This window comes from Phalacrocorax aristotelis, chromosome 12 (assembly GCF_949628215.1).
Source record: "Phalacrocorax aristotelis chromosome 12, bGulAri2.1, whole genome shotgun sequence".
Classification (NCBI taxonomy): domain Eukaryota; kingdom Metazoa; phylum Chordata; class Aves; order Suliformes; family Phalacrocoracidae; genus Phalacrocorax; species Phalacrocorax aristotelis.
In genome coordinates, this window is record NC_134287.1 from 19,518,596 (window position 1) to 19,544,042 (window position 25,447).

Sequence of the window (25,447 nt, forward strand, 5' to 3'; positions counted from 1 at the left end):
AAAACTCATTTTGGTGAAGATCAGTGCGAGGAGAGGTGTGGAGGGGTGGAGTAGGGAATGAGTGCAGTGATGTTTGAAGAAGGAACTGTCTTCAGGAGGGGGGCGGATATGGTTTGAGAAAGCAGAAGGAATGGTGCATTTTTTTTTTTACAAGGAACACGGGAGGGTAATACATTGGAAGGAGCGGAAGTTGCTCGTATGCGCAGAGCATCTTGCCTACGAAGCAGCCAAGTTTGCAGCCCTTTTGCATCTTTTACTGTACAGCAGATATAATTAAATTGGCATTTTTCACTTTGGTTATTTAAATTTATCCTAATGTAATCCATTCTACATGTTATTAAAACAAGGATACTGTTGCATTTTTTTTATTTTTTTTAATTAAGGTGGAATTTTGTTTTGCTGAGAAAGGCTGATAAGTTTGCTTGTATTCACATGTGCATGTTAAACTAATGAAAGTACTTCTAAGACAAATGCTGGAGAAGGCACAGAATTTATATCTGTCTTTAAGGTTGAGTTCAGAATTGAGCTGAAATTACTTGAAGTAATGAGAGCTAGGTACAAAACAAATACCAGGCGTGCAACCTGCCGTCCGGGGGGTGGGGGGACTGGAAGGATGGACCTGTGTCTATTTTGGTAAGTGTAAACAGGACTTCTTTCTGAAACTGCCCTCCTTGTGAGTAAGGAGGCTGCTGTCTTTTTTTTCTCTTTTTTTTTTTTTCTTTTCCTCCTCCCACTGTGCCAGAAGCCAATACAGGGTGATGTTTTATTTGGGTTATGTTTGCCATTATTTTTGTAAACAAATGGTAAGGTTTAAAAAATCCTCCATGTGATTCTTTTGACTTTGACTTGATTTAGCATTTGGTCTTGAGTAGCTGTTTTTAATGAAACAGAAAAAGTCCGAGTTACTGGGGAGTTTACAAACTTTAAGAAACTTCTGTAAGTTATGTTAATGTTCAGCTGTCTTCTGGATATTCAGGAGTTTGCTTTCCTGAGCTAAGGAAAAGAGTCAGAACCACGGTTTATGTGACTCTGGAAAGAAAAATAAATTTGGGTGGTCTGTTTTCAGTAGATTAAAACTATTAGGATGAAATAATCTTTTAGTGGCTTTGAAGTTGCACACACTTTTGTAGGTCCATTCATGTGAAAACCATGCAGCTCTTGGTGCATAGTCAGTTGATTATCTGGGAAGAAAATGACTGTCAAATGTCACGAATATGGATAATTCCAGCAAAAAATAGGAAATTTGCTTTCTGGAGGTGATTGTTGGTTTATAAGAGAATCCTGTTTCTTGTGGTTGTAAAGGTTCTAAGTGCATTGTGTAAGTGTTGACTTGTACTTCTTTCAGGCTAATGGGCTTGAAAGTGTTTCTTCTGTCTCCATTCATTTTCCCAGTATCTAAGAGGGGATTCAGTAGACAGCTGGCGTATTTGTTAGTCTCTGCTATCTGAATACTCCTGTGAAACAGCCTCAATCTGCAGGTCTGAGTCTTAAGTCTTCTGCAGTTTCAAGAAGTGTTGAGTATGTACTTGTTTTCATGCTGGGCCTTTTTTTTATTTTCCTTTTTTTTTTTTTTTTTAGTTCACACTGCCATAGTAAGCCAGCAGTACTTTGTACTAGCTGTCTTAACAATGTCTGATTGTCGTTTACGCCTTCTGTGGATAGGCCTATGGGTTTAGGTTTTGGCTACAAAGGCTCCCCCGTACTGTGTGCTTGTTGAGAAGCTAATTTTCATCTTGCTGAACGGTTGGAATGGTCTGCTGGACTTTTTTTTTTTGACCTGTGCATTACTGTTTAGGCTGGCAGGGATAAAAAGAATTGTCACCTCATGGCTTTTAAATGGTTTATTTAAAGAAGGCTGTTCAGTGTTGTCTCTAGCAGCAAGTTATTCCCGGCCCCCAAAAGCAAGTTTACTGTTTTCAAGCTGTTACTCTGAAACTTTCTAGCAGCGCAGAGTACCTTCCAGTGATTAACTTGGAGTTGTTGGATATGTATTATGAGCAAAATACAGATTTCTAATCATAAGGTTAAAAAAAAAAGATTAAAAAACCCCACCAAACCTGATACCGCTCCTTCTCTACGAGTTTGCATTTGTTTTCCCTGTGATATTTGCTACTAATTCTTTACACTGTCTTAAGCAGCGACATACACAGTAGTGGTTTTTGTGTGCTATAATAATAGCGTTTTTGCTTCTCTTCTCCCCTCCCCCCCCCCCTTTTTTTTTTTATACTTCACTGTCTAGCCAGTGTCTTAAGAAGAGCTGAATAAAGTGACTGTAGCTTGTATGGCTTACTTGAACTGGAACTAGTCTTAAATACAGCCTAATTGCAAATGTGTATACCAAAGACGGTCCTTGACTGTATTTGAAAGTGGCTTGCCATTAATTAGGAGGAAACCACATGATAGTTGATGTTGAACGTGTGTTTCCTTGTTCTATCTGGTGGCAGGTGGTTTTTTTCCACCAAATGGTGAATCTGTCTGCATCTAGCCATGACATGATTTATGGTCAGCCAGTATCAAGGAGGTCCAGAAGATAATTACAAGAACTGAATGTCAAACATACAAGTTTTAATACAGTGTTCCTCGGTTGTTGGACAGGTTTAAGTGTTTTTAAGTTTTAATGTCTGACTCCATGGTGTGTTTTTATTCAGAGCGTGACATCTGGTTTTCCTCATCTTGTGTGAGGATGGCTGAGATCTAAACAAAAATGAGTCTCGTGTTTTAGGCGTATAGTCTAAACACAGATAAACTGTCTTTTTGTATTTGACCTCAGTTTTTATAGAGTCCTCTTGTTCAACTTGCATACTTTGTCCAATGCAAATAAGAAGTTTTAACAATTCTGTTGTGTTTTATTACATATGTGTGTTACTGGATTGTACATATTGAGTCAGTATTAATCTGTTGCTGATTGTTCACGATGATCGGATTTGTTAAATGTTGCTGGCTGTATTTATGCAAATGTTCTATCATAGCTCATTATTTTGAGTTGCTTTGCTTGATTTTTGATTAGTATTGCGTGGGAGATGCTGTGTATTACGTAACTGTTGATCTGCTTACTCTAATTTTTGCAAATGATACAGGTTTCTAACTAAGCAGTTGTACTTAGTCCATCCTAATGTGTAGTAATGTCTCATCTAAATAGTTGTTCACTTTCAATTGAGTTTAAAACAAAACAAAAAAAACCCTGAAAAATGCAACTATCTCCTGAAATAAGAAAGAGGACTGAACTACAAGCTGCTGGTACTGTTTTTATAGGCTGTTTTCAGCAGTTAAGGTTTTCCTATCTTTTAGTCACAAATTTGATAGAGCTCTATGTAGTTTGACCTATTTGCCATCAGTAACAAATAAAATGGAAACTTGTACTTTGCAAGTTACACAACAGGACTAACTGTAGTGGTTAAGAGCACAAAAATGCTTCAAGGGACAAATATAAAAACAAAAAAAGACAGTGGAAAAGGTGGAAGTTTAGTATTGTCAAATATCTGTTAATTCTGTGATGAGTTTTCAGGTTTTGCATAAGAGTCAGTTCATAGTTAGGTCTGCATCCTAACGTGAAGTTCATTGTCAATTCTCGTATTTCAGATGTCTCCTAAGATTTGTAATCTCCCGAATGTTTGAATTCCTACTACATAAAACGTTTGCAGAATTGGGCATCCTCTTGCATTAAAACTGCATATAAATTGTCTTGCTTATGCAAAGTCAGGCTTTAAGGTCTATGTGAAATGATAGCAGTTGGATTGGAAGTATGAATAGATATTGAAAGGAAAGCTGAAACAAAATCAGCGTAATTTTTCTGAATACCATAAGTACCCAATAAAGTAGGCTTAAGATGCTTTGAAATGAGATGTGAATCCATAAATCAAAATGAAAACAATTTTTTATTAATTGTATGTAAATGGAGGCCGTCAGAATTCACCCAAAGAACAGACTACTGAATGTCTTCAAAAGTTACTATTTTCTCAGACTTTTTTTTTGGTTGAGAACTGCATTTCTTGAAGCGTGTTTCTTTGTGAAAGATCAAGTCTGGATTTTAACTAATTGCTCACTTACAAGAGTAGATGAAAAATTGTACATAATGAAGGAGGTCAGGCCTAAAAACCTGCAGTACGGAGTTACTTGTTGACAGCCTAGACTGTCTAAACTGAAGGAAAATGCTAAAACTCTTTTTAACGTAGTAGATTGTAAATAGTTACTCAGTTATAACTAAAACATTTTCAGTTTTTGTTTCCTCATGCACCATTAATGTTCTAGTGTGTAGATTGTGTTGTGATTTACATAGCAATGATTTGATCTTTAACAGAACTGAGATTTGTGCCCATCCTAACTGCGCAATGATGCCTCTCTTAAGGCAGCAACATTCTTCCTGTTACCCCTGTTATCCGGAGCAAAGGAATGGCTCTACTGCTGAGGAGAGCGGAGGTGATCCTTGTGTGTTTCGAGAGCAGTGCTCTTGCTGGGATGACGATGGGAAGGATAATGTATTTTGGCAAAAGCCTCTGTCTTCCACCACAGTTCTTGCTTTGTATCTGTAATGTTTAAGAAGGGGGTTTCTGTGTTCTGTAATGGTAGCTGCAGTCTGAGACGGGTTCCTACTGTCTGTACTGCAAATAGCCAGCTAGGGTTCTCTGAAGAAATAAAAATTTTGTAAGCGAAAAACTCCACCCGGTAGAGCAGCTTGCAGAAAATTACTTCAGTGCTCATCTCCTGAGATGACAGAGTATTTTCTTGTTTTTGCTGATCTGGTTGGGGCAGTATCCTGCTCGTTTTTAAGGAACTGTCCCAACAACCAAAGCAAACTGTGCTTACTTCTTGCTTCAGTGTAACGAGTTTATCCAGGCTAATACAGAAGATATTTGTGACCTTGCAGTAATCTTTCTGTTCTTTATTATAAAAATAGTTATTGCCCTTACTGCAAAGCTTCCAGATTCAGGGCTGGTCTGATTTGGTTGTCCCATTGACAAAGTCAGTGTTCTTAATTTTTTTTTTAAACTGATTTGCAAAGATGATAATGGAACTTACTGTTAGTTCCCTTCAAACTATAGCAGCCTAGGTTCAAGTTTTATGCTTTTAATATACTGATCTGTTGAGGCTTTGCTGAATTCTTGAGAAAGCAGTTGTGCAAGAATAGTGAATAGCTGAAGGTGGAGTAAGTGTAGTAAGTTAAGAGAAGAAAACATCGGTAAAATTCCACTGTAGAAAATAAGGCAAGGCAAATTTAATATGAAAATGGATTCTTAATACTTGGCAATAAATTTCAAATAGGTTATTTTAAAATGTAAGTTGTTTTTGTTGAAGTGTATTGACAGTGCGATACTTCACAAGGATTCTTGGACCAGATAACAAAAGTGAATTTGAGCCACTTAAATAGCAATGTCTCTTATGTAAGGAATCATTGAGGAATTTTTCAGAGGGTTTACAAGTTTGAAAGAAACAAATTGGCCTTTTTGATTTAAGCTTGTGTACAGCTGTGTTATCTTCTAGACCTTCCTACTGGCTGTATTTAAAAATTGGCAAAACTTTTGTTTGAGTCCCTTGGTACAGCTCATATGAGCTTTAAAAAGATACCGTGGTTAGAGGTAGCAGGAGCGACAGTGGTTATAAATGCATTTGTGTGGAAACAGTGAAATCGAACTGTTGCTTTGTTTCCTGCTGTGAACAGGACTCAAATTAATCTTATGCATCTTTTAAAAATGTTCTGCACTTTGACAGAACAAAACCAGCTACAACTATCTGAATTCAGGCAAGTGCATATTTTATCATAGTCATTTAAGGTGATAATCCAGATGTGTGATTTTAACAGGTTTTTCTTTTACAGCTTTAATTAGAGAGCTTATTTGTGTATAAATGAACTTCAGTTTTCTAAGTAGTATGCTAATTTCTTATGGGTAATTGGAAGAGAACTTGAGGTAGTGACGTGCAAGGGGGAACACTTCTGAAAATGTGTCAAGTTATGCTGGGTTAATCATAGGCAATTTTTCTTAAAAAGCTGTTTGTTCATTGTGTGTATATATAAGCTTCACAGCAACATTATCCAGCTGTTAGTGAGCAATTACAGCTGTCAGATTGAGACCCTTTCATGGTAGATGCACATTTAAATACACCATGTTTCATAATACATGAAGAATACAGTCAGTGAAAGTGCTGCTGTTTGATCTTTTGCTTTGACTCGCAGTCCCGTTCCTCTCCACTCCTTTTTGTGGTTGGATTTGTGAAAGGTGTTACTTCTACACTCATAAACTGTTGAGTTAATAGATTCTGCATTTAGTTATAGAGGCTTCTCTTTCTTTCAGAACAAGATGCTTCTGCTTATTTTGTTCCTCTGAAAAGTTGCTTCAGTGTTTTAAAATAAAAACAAATGAACCAGCCTGCCTTTCTTTTGGGAGCCGCCTAAGAGAGGCAGCAATGTCGGGGAAGGAGGGGGTGGATCTCTTGCCTTGCAAGCCTTGCTGAAGGCTTAAGTTCATCCCTAAGCTCCCTTTTCCCTGCAAATACAGAAGCAGTTAGCATTGTTTGAAAATCTGTACACATGAGCAAAACGAGTTAAGGTGGGAACACTGATTTGATCAGTATAATTACGTAATGTTTCTGCCAGCACATATGCCAGCACCATCCCAGCAAAAAATCTGTAGTGTAGACTGGTCTAAATCAGTGTCTGGCCTGTTTACAGGAAAGGGCTTGATCATTTAATGAAATGGACCTCCATGCTGTTCCTTGTTTGAGCCAAAGGAAGAATAACTTCTGGACACAGTGAATAATTAATTTGAGGGGAGTATAATATATCCCATCATAAAAATCTTATTTGAGAACTTCATTGTTTCTTCCCAATTTCTATGTGCCATTTTGTGTTTTCCCATGTATCTAAAAAGAATATTCTTAAAAGTTGAAACAAGGGGAAGAGAAGTTTGTGGCTGTTCTTGGTGACCTTTTCTGACTGACTTTATTTAGTAAAAGGATAGTCTGCTAATGTGTTGATTTTTAAAATTATTTTTCTTTGTTACTTAATTTGTCAGAATTTAATACGTTCTCCTCTTTAAAGTACTGAGTTACTCTGCTGGTCTGTCGGGAAGGTATTTAGCACACTGTATAAACTGATCAATTGGAACTTGCTTGGAGTTTTGTGGGTTTTAATTTCTTGTCTGCTCATGCCTTTGGACATTAAGTCATGCACCTGCACCTCACAGTCACTGTTGTGCTATTCCTCTGTGAGAGGAGGTACTACATGATTCAACTTCTCCTCTGCGAAGAATCTAAAATAACAAGTTAACTTGAAGACAGAGTGGCAAAGAAGTAATCCTGAAAAAATGTAACAAGCTTCAAACTGCTCAGTGGCTGGATAATGATCCCGTATCACTAGAAAATCAGATGGTTTTGGTGTCCCTGGGGTGGGGGGCAGCTGGGGGTCAGACCAAGATCTAAAAGTAAAAGGGAAAAAAAAAACAACCCTGATATGTGAAAGTGCTAAATATCCTCATCTAGCTATAGTGGGTGTTGGCAGAACTATCAAAGAGGAGAAATCGCATTGCTCCATTGAGCCTTCTTATATTCTTTACTTCATAATAACCTGAGGCCTCGTGTTTGGAGGTAGTGAGCTCACATCTCGGAGGCTTTTGGAGCTGCAGGTACTCAGCCTCTCTAAGAATTATGTCTGAAAGCATCTAGCTTTTTAAGGGCCGCAGAGAATAATTGCAGCTAAAAACCTAATCTCATGATATATGTGAAAGCTTTTCTGTGGCACAGTCTGTACTGTGCTATTTAGCCTCATAAATAGTATCTCAGTATTTGTTTAGAGTGTTTTTGCAACCAGCTGCTTTTCAACTTGAGCAGCAATCTCCTTTCCCAGTCTTTATGTCAGTAAAACAGATGATGCTTTGTTTTCTTGCCCCATCCCAAATGTGGCTTGGGATTTGTTTGCAGTGGGAACTGTTGGGTTTAAGGCTTTACAGACTAGGACAGGTAAGAGACCGTTTACAGTTACAGATCCCTCTCGGGCTTCATCACACTTTGTATGCTGATCTAGCTTTTGATTGAAAGCATTACCTACTGAAAAGATACCAGCTTCTGCTCAGGTAGAAATTATTCTCAAGCTTGTGTTGGGCATTGAAGTATTGGGACAGCCACTTTCTGGTAGTGCAAGTGAAACTGCTCTTGGTGGCAGTTGGCAGCTGCACAGACGGGGCACTGCTTCCTTCTCTCTTCTGAAAACCATGTTCAGCTGTCTTAAGTTCCTAATTAAGAAACATTAATATCTCAGGAAACTCTCTACTGTTTAAAGAGAGAACAAACTTACTAAGAAATGTTAAAGCCACTAAAAAACTGGGAATTGGGGAAAAAAGCCTTGACCAAATGGAATAGATAAACCTAGTGTATAGTGTACCCATAAAGGAGATGTTTTAGCAAAGCTTTAGTTTGTTCATGGAGTGAAGAAACTGCTTTTCCTCCAAGTTTTTGAAAAGTCGTCTTTATGAAGTTGCCTTTAGTAAAATCAAGTTGACTTTGTCTCCTTGTGTATGTATTTTTCATTTATTTTATTACAGATATGGGGACCCTAGTATGGTCTTGGCTCTTTTTTTTTTTTACACATTATGCACAGGCATGGACTTCTCTGAGCAAACGGTGTAGGGGAAGCAGTAGGAAGTCTAATTGCCTTCTCAGCACATTCCTTAGTCTGACACAGTTTTATAACATATAGGTGGGAGTGAAGTGCTCTGCAGGCTGTGCAAACAAGGAATATTAGAACTCGAGCTTTATGAGAAAGCTTTATGTGTTCCTGATTGCTCATCTGCTTTCATGCAGCGTAAATAAGGATCGCTGCTGAAAAGGGTAGTCCTGCCCTCTCCTCTGTCCTGGCCATGCGATAGCCCCTCATTCATGCAGCACCTGATCTGGTGAATAGATCAGAGTCGAGCTGTTGGAAAAAACCTATGCTGCCTGCTGGAATCCACAGAAGGGCGATAGTAGCCATAAGGGTGACAAACTTTAAGTCAACATTTGCTATGCCTTGGTAGAGCGACGTGTGTGTGAAGGTATTTCAGTGAAGAATGTACTAACTCATAAAACATTTCCTAACTGGAGAAGAGGTATAAACTAGTTTTGAGTTCGATGTGTCTAGTTTTGAATTTAATCTTGTTGTGTAACTTCTCCTTTGAATTGTTGTTTATGTTTGAGTTTTTGTTTTTGTTACACAAGAGAGTCGCAATGTGATGAATGAGGATTGTCAGTCAGTTGATATGACACATTGGTATTTTAAACAGTTTGCATGCTTAAAAATAGAACATAATTGAGTCTCATATGTTGGATGATGATTCTGTGGTAAGGGAGGAAATAGACTGTATATATTTTTCTATTTGTCCTTCATCTACCTGCCTCACCCTTTCCCTCTGTCATGCACTCTACCCAACCTGGAGGGGATCAAAACTTTTTTTCCTTCCCCATCCTAAGTTTCGGACTCCAGTAAGAGTGTTTATAGACATTTTGGTGTGAATTTGACATTGCTTAAATCTAATTCTTTTACTTCAGCAGGTTGATCACTTGTGTGGCGACTGGTTCTTTATTGGTTTATTTTAACCAGTTATATGTTAGTCTCACCAGGTCATGACTGGGTTTAAACAAGTACATTGGGATCAGATTAGGTGTGGCATTTAATAATTAACTTTCTGGTTACTCAGGTCCAGTAGGAAACGTATAATGAGTCTGTTTTCATTTTGTTTACAGGAATAGTTATCTGCTTAGTCTCATCCTTCATATTTGACAATCTGAGGAAAAAGTCTGAGCCAGCATGAAGACAGAATCCCCTCTTCACTAGAGAAAAAGTGAGTTGGAATTAGATTGTAATCTGGATTTGTAGAATGAAAATGCTATGTTAGCTTATCAACACATACAGCTTGTGTGCATGCTTTCAAGTGGTATTTTAACTTCGTAGCACTACTGTTATGAGTGATGTCCTATCGAGGCCTAGTCTTGGTTAAGCACACGCATTAAATTTTCAAATGTATGCGTTTTATGTAAACTCCTACGCCCTACTTTTCCGAAAGAACTGCTTACTCATTGTATAACTGCCCACCTCGTACACTCCTTCCAAATCCTGTGAGGTCTTGCAACAGACCTTACAGGATCTAGGCTCTGTGTTCCTTTTCTTGTACCGCTGTATTCATATTGAGTTTTATTTCAATAATTTAATATTTGTGACTTGTTTCTGTAACTGTATTGGTCTGGTCTCCAGTATTCTCAGTGCTTAGTGTGTGTCTGTTTTCTGAATTTGTTTTGGAAGCCTCTGTTCAAATCTAAGAAATTCTTTAAATGCAGGACTGAGGTTTTTTTTTTTCATTTTTGCACAAGAAATCCTGAATTCTACATTTAAAATGCTGTTAGCTCAAGTCTTATCCTTTTCATAGTGGTTTTTCTCCCCCTAAATGTTCTAATAGTATCAAGAAAAAAAGATTGCCCATCTGCCCAGCCTGATTTTTATATTTGATGCAGTACATATGAACTGGGTTAAATCCCATTTACTTTTTTTTTTTTTGAAACAGCTCCTATGCAACCATTGCGTACTAATGATGTATTCTGATTACTTAGCTTTCTGCCTGACGCAGTTCATATCAAGAAGTGCACGATGACAGAGCGTGGAATTAAATGGGCTTGTGAGTATTGTACATATGAAAATTGGCCGTCTGCAATCAAATGTACCATGTGTCGTGCTCAGAGACCTAGTGGAACAATTATCACAGAAGATCCATTTAAAAGTGGTTCAAGTGATATTGGTAGAGACTGGGATCCTACAAGCACCGAAGGAGGGAGTAGTCCTTTGATATGTCCAGATTCTAGTGCAAGACCAAGGGTTAAATCATCTTACACTATGGAAAGTGCAAATAAATGGTCGTGCCACATGTGCACATACTTGAACTGGCCACGAGCGATCAGGTGTACTCAGTGCTTGTCTCAGCGCAGGACCAGGAGTCCCACAGAGTCTCCTCAGTCTTCAGGTTCTGGTTCAAGACCAGTCCCTTTTTCTGTTGATCCATGTGAGGAATATAATGACCGAAATAAACTAAACACAAGGGCTCAGCACTGGACTTGTTCTGTTTGTACATATGAAAACTGGGCAAAGGCCAGGAAATGTGTTGTGTGTGATCATCCCAGACCTAACAACATAGAAGCAATAGAACTGGCAGACACAGAAGAGGCTTCTTCAATCATAAACGAGCAAGACAGAGCTCGATGGAGAGGAAGCTGTAGTAGTGGTAATAGCCAAAGAAGATCTCCACCTACAACCAAACGTGAATCTGATGTGAAAATGGACTTCCAAAGAATTGAACTGGCCGGAGCTGTTGGCAGCAAGGAAGAACTTGAAGTTGACTTCAAAAAACTAAAGCAAATAAAAAATAGAATGAAAAAGACTGACTGGCTGTTTCTAAATGCTTGCATTGGTAAGTTGTTTGCTGCTACCTTATACTGTTTTGTCTGCGGTTAGGTGTTTTGGGAGAATGAAGAATTAAAACATGAACTTGACATTTGATTTCAAAACAGCTTTTTTAATCTCTGCATTTTAATTTTAAAAAGTAAACCAACTGTAGAAGTTTCTGAAGCAGTGCCTGCTAAGAGAGGGTGCTGAGTTTATCCATAATCTGGACAGGGTTAGACATGGTTCCCAACTGTGTTTGGACTTTTTTGATCTTTTGTAGAAATGGATATCCTTGTAATCAAATCCTGTTGTTCTATGTCGTTGTTGAAAGGTGGAAAAACTACAGAACAGTGTAATGCATATAGTACTGTGAAAAATGCCATTACTAGATAATCAAAATTTCTCTTCTTTTTGCTATGGCGAGATACACTGGTAGAATCAGCAGCTGCAGCTTGGGAGTATTTGTAAACAGTGTAGAGCTTGCAACGGTACAAGATGCTCTGTCAGATGTTAAAAATAACACCAAAATATGTAGCTCCAAGAAACTGCATGTGTAATACTGACCTTGAAAGTAATAATGTTGTATTAATACAGATACTGTGTTGTAAATGTTTACAGGCTTTCTGAAAGTATTTTTGTAGTCAATTGCTTAAAAAAATTCAAATACCGGTTTTGTTTTGTATTTTAGTGCTTTCCTAAGGAAATTCTGGATAATTCTCCCAATGCTGTTAAAGAACAGAGACATGTAAGAGCAGGGTTTTCTTCAGTTATTGACCTTGTGAGTTAACTTTTGTGCTGTAACTTCCCAGAAGCAGATATCTTGTGCCCTAGCATACAAGCAGGTTAAACACTTGAAATATGCAACTATTTTTAGAGTAAAACACTTCATTTGAAACTCTGGTGCTACTAGCATGTCTCATACTGCTCCTTAATGTCTTGTGAAGTCACTTTATGGTTGTTATAGTTGAAAAACTAATCTGTGGAGCTGCTTTATTTAATATATTTGATCGGGTATAAATGGTTTTGTGGGTGTCATGCGTTTGGTTTCTCTGAGCTAATAAATATTCCAGTTTATTTTTGTGTTGCGTGAATAGTCGGATGAGCACATTTCCTTTTTAGAATAGTTAGATGCCTCAATATTTCCTGATACCTTCAGCTCCTTACATGCTAGTAGATGCACAGTGCGTTTTCCTTCTGAAATGAAGCAATTGAAATTCTGTATGGTATTTCATAAGTTATCAAATACCCAAGGTCAATTGTTGGACGTCATTCCTGTGCCTTACAAGAGTCTTATCTTGCATTCTGATAGCAGTTGTATTAAAAATTAGGGGGTTTTGTCTTCTGCTTTTTGTAAAGTGAATTTTTTTGGACTATTCCACTGTTACTTAGGATATTCCACACTTTCAGATTTAATCTGTGTGGGATTGGTTATGTTTCTACTTAAGAACATGAGTTTTACAAGTATTCAATGTTGCTTATGACTATACAATTGTACATAGAAATTATGTAAGGCAATAATGATTTGGTTCTTTTAGAATGAAAGTAGTCTGAAGGTATCTTGAAGGGATCTTGTTGAGAAAGCCAGAATGCAAATGAACAATTTCATGGATTCCCTTCTGTAACTTAAACACTTATCATACTTAAGCTCTTTTTAACTGAGAGGGGAAAAGCCAGCAACCAAAGCTGTTAATTATCAGTCCTTCATTTCAGAGTTTCATTTTGTGCATCACAGATGTCATATTTTTCCAAATACTCCTTGTAGCAGGGATAACCTTAGGAATATTGACAAAAGCTTCGTGGATTCTTTTGTGGTTGTCTCTGGATGTTTTGCGGAGTGTATCTGTATTGGAAAGGTATACCAGTTTAACCAGTAATTTTAAAAGCAATAAGCCACACTTGTGCTGGTTGTTTTGTTGTCTTAGCGTGACATACTTGAAACAATTCAAGTGTCAATTGAATAATTTTGCCTGAAGCATATGTCCTTACCATTGAAATCAATTGAGCTATTGTGACTTAGTGAATTGCTGCTTGCTAGGCAGCTGGAGTTCCTGCGAGCTTTTAGCTGAGCTGAACACTTGCTAGTCCTTAGCCAAAAGCCATTATAAAATAGGACAAGTTCATGTTAAATGTCAAGGAAGTTTGCGGAAATTGATGGAGTAAGAGTTGGTATATAGTCTGTTACCACAGTCCAGCAGACAATTGGTGGCTTGGTAGGATTTGGTCACTTCAGACTGCGCACCCACCTCAGAGCTTAAGCTCTGTTGGTGTGGAGTCTATCTTAAGTGAGAGAGATGCATCAGTTTAAAGTTTTTGGATGTGCAAAGTGTAGCTTTCCCTGAAGTTAAAGATTAGAGGAGCAGGAGTAGGAGTAATTATTGGTGGACTGGTTATTTTATTTTCTCTTTGAAGATATTATCTTTCGCAAGGTCCTGAGGAAAATGATGCTTTAGGACAGCTGTTTACTTGAATTGAAATTCTTTTTACTAGACTTTAAACTTACTTGTTTTTAATGAAACTTGACATTATCAGACTGCTTTTTTTCCCCACACTTGTTCTTTTTAGCTGAAGCATGTAGATGTGTATCTTGTGTGGATTTAGAAAAGTACCTCTGTGTGTGTGCGTTTGTGGTTTTCTTGTTTTGTTAGAGACACCCATTAAAGCTCTATCCACCTCAGTAAATAAATACGCCATCAAGCCTTGCAAGTCTAGGCTGTACAAAATGTGATGAGTGCAGCTCTTGCACTGAATAGTTTCCTTGATGGAGGATATTCTTTCTGAATCAGAAGGATTAGTGGCATTCCCCCTTTCAAACTCTGCAAGGAAATGTACTTGAATGTTATTTTTGTTATTGACTTGGGTTTTTGCAGCAGCGGATGTATCTGTCAAATGCTTCTTTCTCAAAAAGATGAGATCTTAGAACTGCTTCATTTAGTTAAAATTTATTAAAATCAAAGCAGAACATCTAGTAAGTATAGCTGTTGAGTAACTTCACTTGCTACAAATGCCAGTTTGAATTTAAATGAGAAGTTTCAAATGGCTTCTGCAAGGACACTGATGCTTTCTACTGTACTGGCCTAGTACAAGGTTAATGTAAAGTCCAAGGTGACTCTCGTTTTCTTGGGGGAGGCAGGGAAGCTAATGTATACTTAAAATAAAGACAATGGAGCTTATATAACTCATGGTGTCTGTGCCAAAGAGACTGTAAGAGGGGTTTGGTGGTCTGTGGGGCTCAGGGGATCTGATGGGTAGGAAGAGCAGTACCTGCCAATGGGGCCTAGTGGGGCTGGTTACGGCTGGCTGTGGGTTTAAGTAGTATGACCATCTTCATCCGTTTGTGAGTATAAAACCTTTCCAGCGTTCAGAGTTTGCTTGGGGCTTCCACTTCAGTACTTGCTGAAGCTTCCCCTCTCCTGGCACTTCAGGGGTGGGTTTTACAGAGGTGCTAGTGGAGTGTGGTTGCTGCAGGGCACTGCTGGGGATTCTTGGGTTGTGTCTTTAACTCCTGAGCTTGAGCTGTAGCTCACAGATTAAAAGTAAACTGCATTTCTTCTCATTTCTCCTCCAATCCTGCTTATTAACTGCTGCAAGAGAGTGTGTTCTTTTCTTTCGGTTCAGGTAGGTAAGATGGCTACTACCATCATGGGCCAGACTTCTGCTGCTGGAGTCGGTGGCTCCAAAACCAAGCAGACACACATTCTTCTTAGCTGTGTGAAAGAAACAACTAAGAGCATGTTTCTTAAACAAATCCAAAATATTTAGAGCAATCTGTAATGAATCTTGTTTTGCAGTACATCCTTAAAAGGACTGTTAGTTCATTCCTAGTATTCCTACATATGCATCTGCTTAGTTTTTCCTTTGTCGACCACTTTATCTCTCTTAGTCCCCCCCCCACTCTGTCCTTTTCTCTCTTCAATTTTCTGAAATAGTGCCAAATGTGTTACCCAAACATTCACAAACCCTGTGGGAAAGGAGAGTTGTTCTGTCCAGATTTAGGTATGAAGTTGGCTGGGCATTGTGCCAGGCAGCTACAGGAGAGATGGAGGCTACCTCCTGATCTGCGTCTTGCAGAGCATGTGGCCCTTCACTGACGGTGAAGGCAGTCTTCATGAAGGGGCTGATGTACCCAGGTGCCTTCACTGCCACCCAAGGTAGCTCTCCTGGGTGCTTGTTTCTGTCCTTCTCCTGGCATGTTTGCATGTTGGTATGCAATGGAGTGTGTCTGGAAACTAATCTTGCTAAAAATGAAACCTGATAACTTGATTAGGGAATGTTTTTGTGGGGGGTGTGGTGGTTGTTTTGTTTGTTTGTTTTGCTGTTTCAGTAAACCCAGAGTCCTTCCCTCATCACATCCACGGTACAGCTGAACCTTGCTGGGGTTGTTTGTGCTGTAATAAGGGAGCGGGAAGTGTATGGGTGGGAGCAAGATGCTGGAGGCGGGGAAGGGTCGTGCCCTGTTCTTGCTGGTGTCAGTTTAGGCTAACTTGAACTGTCTGGGGAAGCCTAGTATGAATTAGTCACTGACAGGTGATTGCCTGCCATGCCGGCCTTGGCTAAATATGGCAAACAGTGCCTGTTGCGATGGCTGGGGGGGAAGAGTCTCCGGTGTGAGCTGTACAGCCTGGCCTCCTTCCCCCGTTCCTTTGTGATACTGGGGAGTATGACTTGGCATTCTTGTCTGCTGTGCCAGGTAACAATGATGTAAGCTTGCAACTTTCACCTGGATAAGAAATCTTGTATTGTTGTCTGTGTCCTATGCATACATTCTGGCGTAACTACTTCACCTTTGCGTGTGGGTATATCTTTCAGAGTAGGTAAAATGCTGTATGCCTTACTCATTGGTAGAAAATCTTTACTCCTGAAACACTTCAATTTTGGTCTCTTGGCTTCTTTTTTTATGCTAAAAATAATTTAATAAGTGATCAAGTTAAAAATAGCTATTTAAACTTGCCTTGGAGGCACCGCTGGTTAACTTTAATATAATTTCATGATTTTCCACTGTTCGGCCTCCCTTTAGGGTGCAGTCCTGCAGGCAACCGATTGGCCTTTAATGCGACAAGGGATGTGGATACCTCTGGCAGAGAGGAGAGGGGATAAGGACATCTTTCAACGGTTTTTCTTACATGTGTGCTGCTTTGGCTTGTAGTGACATGTTAGAAATATACTACATGGACTATGTGGGGGTAAAAGATGTTTGCATGGAAAAATAATAGGCGATAGTAATACTCTGGTGCGTTAGACGGCTTCAAGTTTAAGGTACGTGTCGTCTTGGAAGTTATTAACTTTAAGCTGATGCAAGTTGCTGAGCTTGAAGAAATTAAAAAATGGCAGTATACAGAAGGTTCTGTCTCAGGCTATCGTTACCTAGAGAGTGATCTGCTGTTCATTGTGTGCTAATACTAACCCGGGAGGTCCTGAAGGAAGAGGAGAATAAAGTGAAGGGTGTGGTTAGAGACCCATAAAGGTTTTTCAGACAGTCCCTCTATTTCATATTTATTGATATGTCATATTTGTTTGCAAAGGAGTACTTCCTCTAAGAGGAGAAATTCTTCTCAGTCTGAATGTTTTTGGTGCTCAAAATGCCAAAATTGAGTAGATATTGATAATAAACCTTCCTTTATGGCCACCTGATGCGCCTCTGGTGAATAGTTGGGAGAGGATGAGGGCTGAGCTCCAGAGAATGCTGCAGCTTGTGTGGTCAAACCACAGCTCCTCAGCTCTCTGAGCAAGTAAGATTTTTAACAAGTGTCAGAATTAGGTTTTAATGTGTAGGTTGATCAGCCCCTCACTTGCTGGAAGGTCACCTTGGCACTCAAATCAATCTTAAGATCGGTCTGTAGATGAGTAAATGAGAGCACATACATGATGTAGACCACTTAGTTGTATCTGTAGGAGAAGAGAAGCAGCACAGGGCCCCATGTTTCTAATCTGCTCTATGTTACAGAGGGTTCTGTCTCTACTTCTGACTTTTAAGTTGTATAATTTGCTTGTTTGAGAAATTTGCCTTCTATAACCAAGCAGTTCAAGGAATAGTGAAGTTGATGACGATTGTCCATGTACCACAGTGACCTCCTTAAGATGAAGTGTTTCCTTTTGTAGTCCATTCAAACAAGAGAATGTATTGTTTACAGTAGCACTTCTACCTCCTGGAATCGAAGAAATCTCGAATCTTTGGGTTGTTCTTTAGATATTTTATCTAAACAGAGGCATCTTAACACTCTTCCATTAATTTAGCAAGAAGTTTTGAATTTATTTTAGCAGGTATGCTGTTGAAATTGTCTTTGGTTTTGCTTGTTTCATTTCAGCTTAATCCTGTTCAACCTTTCCAAAGACTTAAAATGCCTGCCCTGTAGTATATGCAAGGCTGCATATGTGCCTCTCGTAGAGTGATGCTTTTACAGTTTTAAGCGTTGGGAGCCTACTGCAGAATCAGCTACTGTAGGCTATGTGACCCACTGCTTCCTGCTGCTCTGCAGTTGCTCATTTGTCTTTACAGCAGCTCAGCTGAGGCATTGTTGAGGAACTTTTAACTAAATTGGCAGCAAATACAGTTGAAGTGAGAGTTACTATTGCCTGTTGTTACTTTCTTTTAGTCTCTCACTGCATATTTAAACCCTGCCGCCTTTAGGAGCTGTTGCGTCCTGACCTGCCAAGGCAGTGCTGCTGCCCAGTTCTGTCTGCCCCAGCCTCCCTGCTGCCCTGTAGAAAAATGGCAGAACAGCATCGGTGTATTAGAAAGAATTTGCCTATTTCATTTGGAAGTTGTGCCAGCCAGTGTGCTCCAGAGCTATCAGAAAGATAGTGAAATAAATAAAGGCTGCTCCTATAGGATTTTCTCTGGAAAACTCTTGCATCCGGCTGCTGCCAAGGCATTAGGACTGTGCAATTAGAGCAAACAGGATTTAGTTTTCTAGATATGCTTGTAAGCTCTCGCATATTTTCCAAGTCTACTTAACTGCACTAAACCCAATAAATATTTATGTTCTAAAGAATAAACTTAATAGCACCTTAGCTGAAGTAGTAGGCTAATTATGGGCTTATTTAATATGAGCAAAGGTAGTACCTGATATCTAATAAAGATGATGGTGGTAATGGTTGTAGTAGGAAAAATGCAGGATCAGGATGGTACAAGTAGTTGTTACTGGTTGATTAACGTTTTTTAAAATTTAGTCTTTTTAAATAACCTTCTTAACCTCTGTCATGTATCTTCTCGTGCATACTGAGATTGCATATTCCTGATCTGCGCTATCTGTAAGAGTTGGGGCTCTACTAGAAGAAGAAAAGCCCTTGGCTCCCGGTGCTGTGAAAGAATATTGCAATAAGAGGAAATGCCTGAATTGCAAATGAGAACACAGTTGAACCTGTAAATGCAGAGTATTAACTTGCACTTGAATTTTCTCATGACTTGAATGCAGAACTTGGCATTCTCTCCTGTCACTTAGGGTGTCAGTCTACCAGCGTGTGTTTGTGCATTAAGCAAAGCACAAATTGGGGGGGGGGGAGGTTGCCTCCCCCAGACCAGTGTCTTCAGTTGCAATAATACCAAACTAAGGTTTCTGGAGCCCACTTAAAAGAAAAGCTGTTCTTGCTGTGGATCAGGAGTAGGCATTTTGTCGTAAGGATCTGTTTGCATTTGTGTAGCTCTTGTAGCTAATGAGAGCTGTGCCCTCACGAGAGGCCTAGCTGCTGGAGCCCTGACGGGCACTGTGCAAACAATCTTCAGGCAAATGCCACTCTTCCTTTGACATTTTAACAGTCTGAGGAATGCAGTGGGTGTCAGTGGGGAATAATCCAACTGGCACGGCACTGTATCGGAACACTATTCAAGGGCTGCTTGTGTAACTAATCAGGCACTTGTGTGTTATGAAATATAGTGAATTGTAACATTGGTAAATATTTCTGTAATATTTCTTGTAAATAGTGTTTTGTTAAGCTTTATTTAAATAGACTTAATGAATTGGAGGCTCTCATTCATCTGACAGAAATCAAAGCCATTGTAGGAATGTGCCTCCTATTGTTATTAAAGGCATATTAAGACCTCATTTTGGAGTGGTGAATCTGAATTTAGGAATTGCAGGCGGTTCTTAGGAATGTTGCATGTAGGCAAGTTTACCCCATAGTTGTGGGGCAAGATTTGTGTTTTCTGGTTCAGATTTCTGGCAATTTGCCTGTTATTGGTATATTTTTGCTCAGTGTTCGCTGCAGCCTTGGATTGTACTGACTGGCACTGTAAACAGGCTGGCACCTGACGCGCCGCCAGGAATTCTCCCTGTTCTTTTGAAGCAGCTCAAATGGAGTAGATGTTTAGTAGAAGGAGTAAAGAGGAATTTGGACTTTTCTTGCTGTGGCTAAGAGGGACCAAAGAGGTTTGTAATGACCATAGAGCGTAGGCCCTGTTAGTGATGCTCTGGGTACCTGGGTCATGGTATTTCGGTGCAGGTTAGTACCAGACGTTAGAGCATGCAGCAGGTTTGCAAGAGAAAGCTTGTTATAAGGAAATAAACTTGTAATGGGCTCTGTGCAAAAAATTATGCAGAATGAGCTCTATATAATTTGATTTTTGTGTATCATGTTTATCTATTGAGGCTCAGTTACAAAATGGTTGGTGCATGCAGAAGTGAGTTTGTCTGGACTAGACCTAAAAATTTCCCGAAGCTTTTTTTTTCTTCCCTCCCCACCCAACAGCCACTTGGCTGTTTGAGTTAAGGAATAGAGGATGGCCAGATGTGACGCATGCAGATGGTCACATCGCCATCCCTCCATGAGCTCTAACTGTGCTAGTCTGATGTGTCATTTAGCACACCCTCACTGCTCCTCACTTTTAGATAAAGTATTGCCAACCCTATACCCAAACCACATTTAAAACCTCAAGTTTTTCAAATAATGCTTAGAAAGCTTATAGAGTTTGCCTGTTTTTGATGCATGTCTTGATCTTTAGCTTGAACTTTGTCAGTGAGGTTTAGAAACGTACTTTTAAAATGACAGCGTATGTGACAATTTCAGTCATTAATTCTAGGACATGGGGCTTTTAGGAATGTCAAGTATTGCAAGACGTGGGAATAAACTGCAAGAACTGGCAGTGCTGCGAACAGCACATGTCACTGATTTGGATCCTCATTGCAGCTTGTAGTAGTTAGTGCTTGAAGGCATTGCCAGACCTCGCATGACTGCCTCTCAGCATCAGTCTTAGACCTCAGTTGTTGCTGAGGCTTGCTTAAGAGTGGGATGGTAATGAGTTGCCTTAGCAGCTGAGGGTGGGTCCTTAAAAGAGTAACGACAAATATGAATTGACCCGGCACTGACTTCAGGCTGTACTGCACGGTGTGTACTTGACAGGCTGGCTGACTGGGACTGTTACAATGATTTGGGTCTGATTGTTGTTGAAAGATCATTTTGGGGATGTTTGTTTTGAATTTTGAAATTACTTTGGGGTATTTGGATTGTCAGAGTGGCTACCTACCAGGCTTTGGGTGGTCTTTGGTATGTTTGTCATTGGGTGGTGCAGTGGAAGGTACAGACATGGTAACTGGGGTCTTTCCCCTGTCAGTGGAAGCGGTTAAAATATAAAAGGGTATGAAGTGGCAAAGCTGTAGCATGACTTGTTTTAAGAGGGTGGGTCATGAGAAATTGTCTGACTTTGAGATGTATGTGTACACACATGTACACAAAACCCCCCGAAACTCCAGCAAGTCATTTTATTGCATTTGGATGGAGTGATATATCACAAGTGGCCTTGGTGTTGCCTTGTCAGTGACACAAATGCAACTACATGGAAATAAAATGCTACACTTGGCATTCTTGTTATGGGTACAGCATATATTGACGAAACTGTACCTTTTGCTTCAGTGTGTTTTAGTTCCACCCAGAAGTGGAAATGTTGCAACAGGAGCACACCTACGTTGGTCACACATCCCATATTGCATTCCTTTGATGCGTGTTTTGGAACATCTTGAAAATCAATGAATTTTCAGAGTTCGTTTCCCTTCACTGAAGTAGCTTTTCTCCATCAGTAGCAGCTCCTTTCTTAAAAAGAAAACATTTTTTCATCAGCAAAGTTCTAACTCTTATGGAACAAGAACTAAAGTTGGACAGACACAACTCTTGTCTAACTAGTTCTTGAACTCATCTGGTCTTACGCAGAATGAGACATCAGTGTTGGAGTGGAATGGGAATGTCTTCCTGTACAGGCAGACCAGAAACATGCACCAGAAGACTAAGAAATTGTTGTCCTGTGTTGTTTTTATTCTGCCCGGTCCTGTTAAGGCTTTTGAGTCCTTGATGAATAAGATGTTGTATGACTTAAATTTGCAGTTAAGTTTGTATGCTGGAACTTCTCTGCTTTAGACGACCGTTGAAATGAATAATTAACTTATCTGTAGAGGCGTACTAAGCAGAGCTGATAACTTTGTAGAGAAATGTCTTGCACTGATAATCCATTACCCCCTGCGTTTTTTCTGAAAGCTTTATAATCTCTGTATTAAAAATGATAGACTTTTTGGCTGAGCTAAGAATGCTTTCCTAAATCCTGGATTAACCACCAGCAACCTAGTGGTTAGTGTGCTTCTCTTGCAGTAGTCAGTTCAGTTTGTGTTGGGATTTCTGGTTTTGGTGGGGTTTTTTTGATTGTTTGGGGTTTTTGGGGTGATGTGGTTTTGGTTTGGGGTTTTCTCTGTGTGTGTGTGGCTTGGTTTGGGTGGTTTTTGGTTTTGGGTTTTCTTTTTTGTCTGCTGTTTGAATCTTAGTCCTGAATCAGAGTGAGTGCACTGGTTGGGACTTACCTCTTTCCCTTCTGACCACTTTTTGAGTCTTGGTGAGAAAATTGAGTGAAGGACAGATTTGAGTCTCAATTTCCAGCCTCATGGCCTCTGCTCAGCTGCTGACTCTTAGGAGTTGGCAAGGAGGTTTAGCTACAGAAAATAGGGGAGAGGGTTTTCTCATTTCTGTGATCTGTGCTCTTACTCTTCTCAAGCTGCTGCAAATAGGGCTGCTTCTCAACAGCAAATTAAGTGTTCTATTTAGTTCTCTATGAAAGATGGCTTTTAAGATCACTTTTCTGTTTCTCAATTCAGCATTACACTGTTCTCTTATGAAATATATATCTAAAATAGAATCTTTATATTTGAAGAAATTTCTAAAGTCTTATATGGAGCCGATACTGTTAACGCCACCACATCGTGTTGATGGTGTGTTCTGATAATGCCACTAAGGAAAGCATTCAGCATGAATGGCTTTGATATGAAGCATGGTACAGAAGTTAGTGATTCCCAGGGACTCTAGAAGACATTAGGGTGTTGTCATCCCCTGCCCCCATCTGGCTTTAGAAAGTACACACAGTGTGTGCATGTAATCTCTCTTTAATTCAGTTTTAATAGAGTACCCTGAATGATGACTGTGTAAATGCAATTAGTAGCAGAGATGGTGAGCTGAAGAGAAACTTTGCTCTGTACCCTCTTCCAACACTGTTTGAAACTATCTGGAAAAACAAACAACTTGTTATTCCAAAAACCTTTCAATAGATCTATTTCTTAGATCCAGTAGTTTGTTTTTAAGATAAGTTGAAAGATATAATAATCAAACTAATCTCTGTACTATGAATGAATGTCCCTCAGTACTGCTGATCAAATGAAACGCTAGTGAGTATGTTGTGCTTGGGTCTTCAGCATCACTTCATAGCTGGCTTTTGATCTGCCATATCTTCCAACTAATTTGGATAGTGGCAATCATCTAGGAGGTGAGGTAAATGTAAATATTTTGTAGTCTTCTGTATAAAAAACAAATTAAAAATCTGCCTGTTTCCTGGTATGCAGTGGATCTTCATATATTAGATCTGTATCAGAATAGATAGAGGAAAACTGTGTTAAGTAAGGTGGTTTGATACAGAGTGGCTCACTCACTAGCTAAAATGAATTGCATGTTTTTCCCTTCAGGAGTTGTAGAAGGTGATTTAGCTGCTGTTGAAGCTTACAAGTCATCAGGAGGAGATATTGCCCGCCAGCTTACCGCAGATGAAGTACGCCTGCTAAATCGCCCTTCTGCTTTTGACGTTGGGTACACGCTTGTACATCTGGCGATACGCTTTCAGAGACAAGATATGCTAGCAATTTTGCTTACGGAGGTGAGTTACTTTGGCCCTTGCATAGATTGAATAGGAACCTTATGTAACTGTACCATTGTTTGCAGCCAGTGACGTGTAACTTCATTTGCTAGAAGATAGAGGCTAATATTATTGGAATACATGAATTGCTGCTTTGTGCCTTTGTTGATGTTTCTACTTAAGAAATGAGCTTACTTAAGACTGTACGTATGTGGTGAGCTTGAGGATGCTCAGTTTTCTCCTTAATGAACAGTCTTGGCACGCGTTCTGACCTTACTGGCGGTGGAAGCGAGCTATTGTGAGGCTTCCTGTGCTTTGGGTGGGGGAGAGGAAATGCCCTGAAAGCAAAACACTGAGATCAATGAGAGCATAGGTTTTTTTCTGAGTTTTCTTAATGAATAAGTCTACCTGGTCTTTCTTCCCTGGTTTTCCTGGGAGCTTTTCTAGAGAAAGGCAAATTCCTTGCTTTGCAAAATAGCTGCATTTTTCTCATTCTTCGCCCATTTTATAGACTGGTTGGTACTTCCAAGTGGTCTTCTTGCTTTTATATGTTCAATTTCCTTGTATATTTTTGCATGGCCCACCTTGTTTCTGGTGGTCTTTGCCCTTCTCCTCCTAGGCCCATAAGTAATTCTGTTCTTTTTTTGCCTGTTTTCTTCATCTCAGACTTCTGTTTCCTCACCTGATCAGAGCCGATTTTTATTCTGCCTCCTTCCCTCTTTTGATGCTTAATGCAGTTCTGAAAGTGTGCGTGCCTGAGAAGCGCGTAACGATGCGGAATGCGTAGGTTTAAGTAGTTAAAAAAGAGAAGATGAAGCAAGACAAATGTAGGTAAAGCCTTGAGAAGAGTACATATTTACATATGGCTAATATCAGTAGTTTTGTGCTGCATACAGAGCTGCCTGGGTGGATGGAGTTACACATTTAAAGACAAGTTAATTGGCTAAAATACTGCCTTACAGATTTTTCTGTTTTGTTTTGTTTCAGTTTCTAGGAATACTTACTCAACATGCCATTTGTGAAAGTGCTTAGTGGTGTTTGAGCCACAGTGATACTTTCCTTTGCTAGGATATTAAGTAGTGAAAATGTGGAAATGTGTCTTAAAGGTGGTTGTTTTTTTTTAATGTATCCAGTGTCATCCCAGTGTCACTTGCCCTGTGTCATTGAATGAGTTCCTGCTGCCAGTGATGACTAGAGTCTGGAGAAATTTAAGTACCTTAGCTTAACAGGTTTTGGGAAGATTCTTTGTAGGAAACTATCTTGTGCTGTGGTAATGAAGTTCTTTGTTAAATTGTAGACTGGGCTTATGCGTAAGATTTGAGGTGTATTTCCTATTGTTATCTAGCTCTTACCTATTTTTTTGCTTTCCTTTTCCTGCCGGAATTGATCACCTGTTAATTCACTTCTTTGATTTAAAGAGGTTTTTAACCAGCTTTATGGTACCAGCTGCAAGACAAATAAGATGTTAATTCATTGGGAGTCACTAAACATTTAATCTTTCAGGGTATCAGTGTTTACACTTCTGTTGCATTACTTGCTAACGAAATACTGTCTGCTGGTGGCTATCACTCCTAGGTCTTTGTATTTAACTAGAAATAATATTGAGTGCAGTAACTGTTACGTTACAGGTATCGCAACATGCAGCGAAGTGCATTCCTGCCATGGTGTGTCCAGAGGTCACAGAACAAATCCGTCGTGAAATTGCTGCATCTCTTCATCAACGAAAGGGAGACTTTGCTTGCTATTTTCTGACTGACCTTGTAACATTTACGTTACCTGCAGGTAATTGCAAAATTCTTCATACTGATAGAAGGGATTTTATTGTCACCTAGTTATTTATTAAGTTTTAATAGCATATATCAGATCTAGTGGTTGAATTTGCTTATTAATATTCAGTTTTTGCACACTTCAACCCATATGTTGTTCCTGTGAAGTGAACTTCTGTTGCCCTCTTTAGACAT

General features: G+C 39.4%; 1 protein-coding gene across 3 annotated transcripts in view; it reads left to right on the top strand.

Moving 5' to 3' along the window:
- The window catches only part of ZRANB1 (zinc finger RANBP2-type containing 1), a 45,468-nt gene that overhangs the window by 3,086 nt on the left and 16,935 nt on the right, over positions 1–25,447 (top strand). For all 3 annotated transcript variants that reach the window (XM_075107626.1, XM_075107627.1, XM_075107628.1), the window contains exons 2-5: positions 9,709–9,806; positions 10,570–11,420; positions 23,320–23,507; positions 25,115–25,268. In XM_075107626.1, the coding sequence (XP_074963727.1) occupies positions 10,607–11,420; positions 23,320–23,507; positions 25,115–25,268 (1,156 nt within the window). In that variant the 5' untranslated portion in view covers positions 9,709–9,806; positions 10,570–10,606. The remainder of the gene's footprint in view (positions 1–9,708; positions 9,807–10,569; positions 11,421–23,319; positions 23,508–25,114; positions 25,269–25,447) is intronic.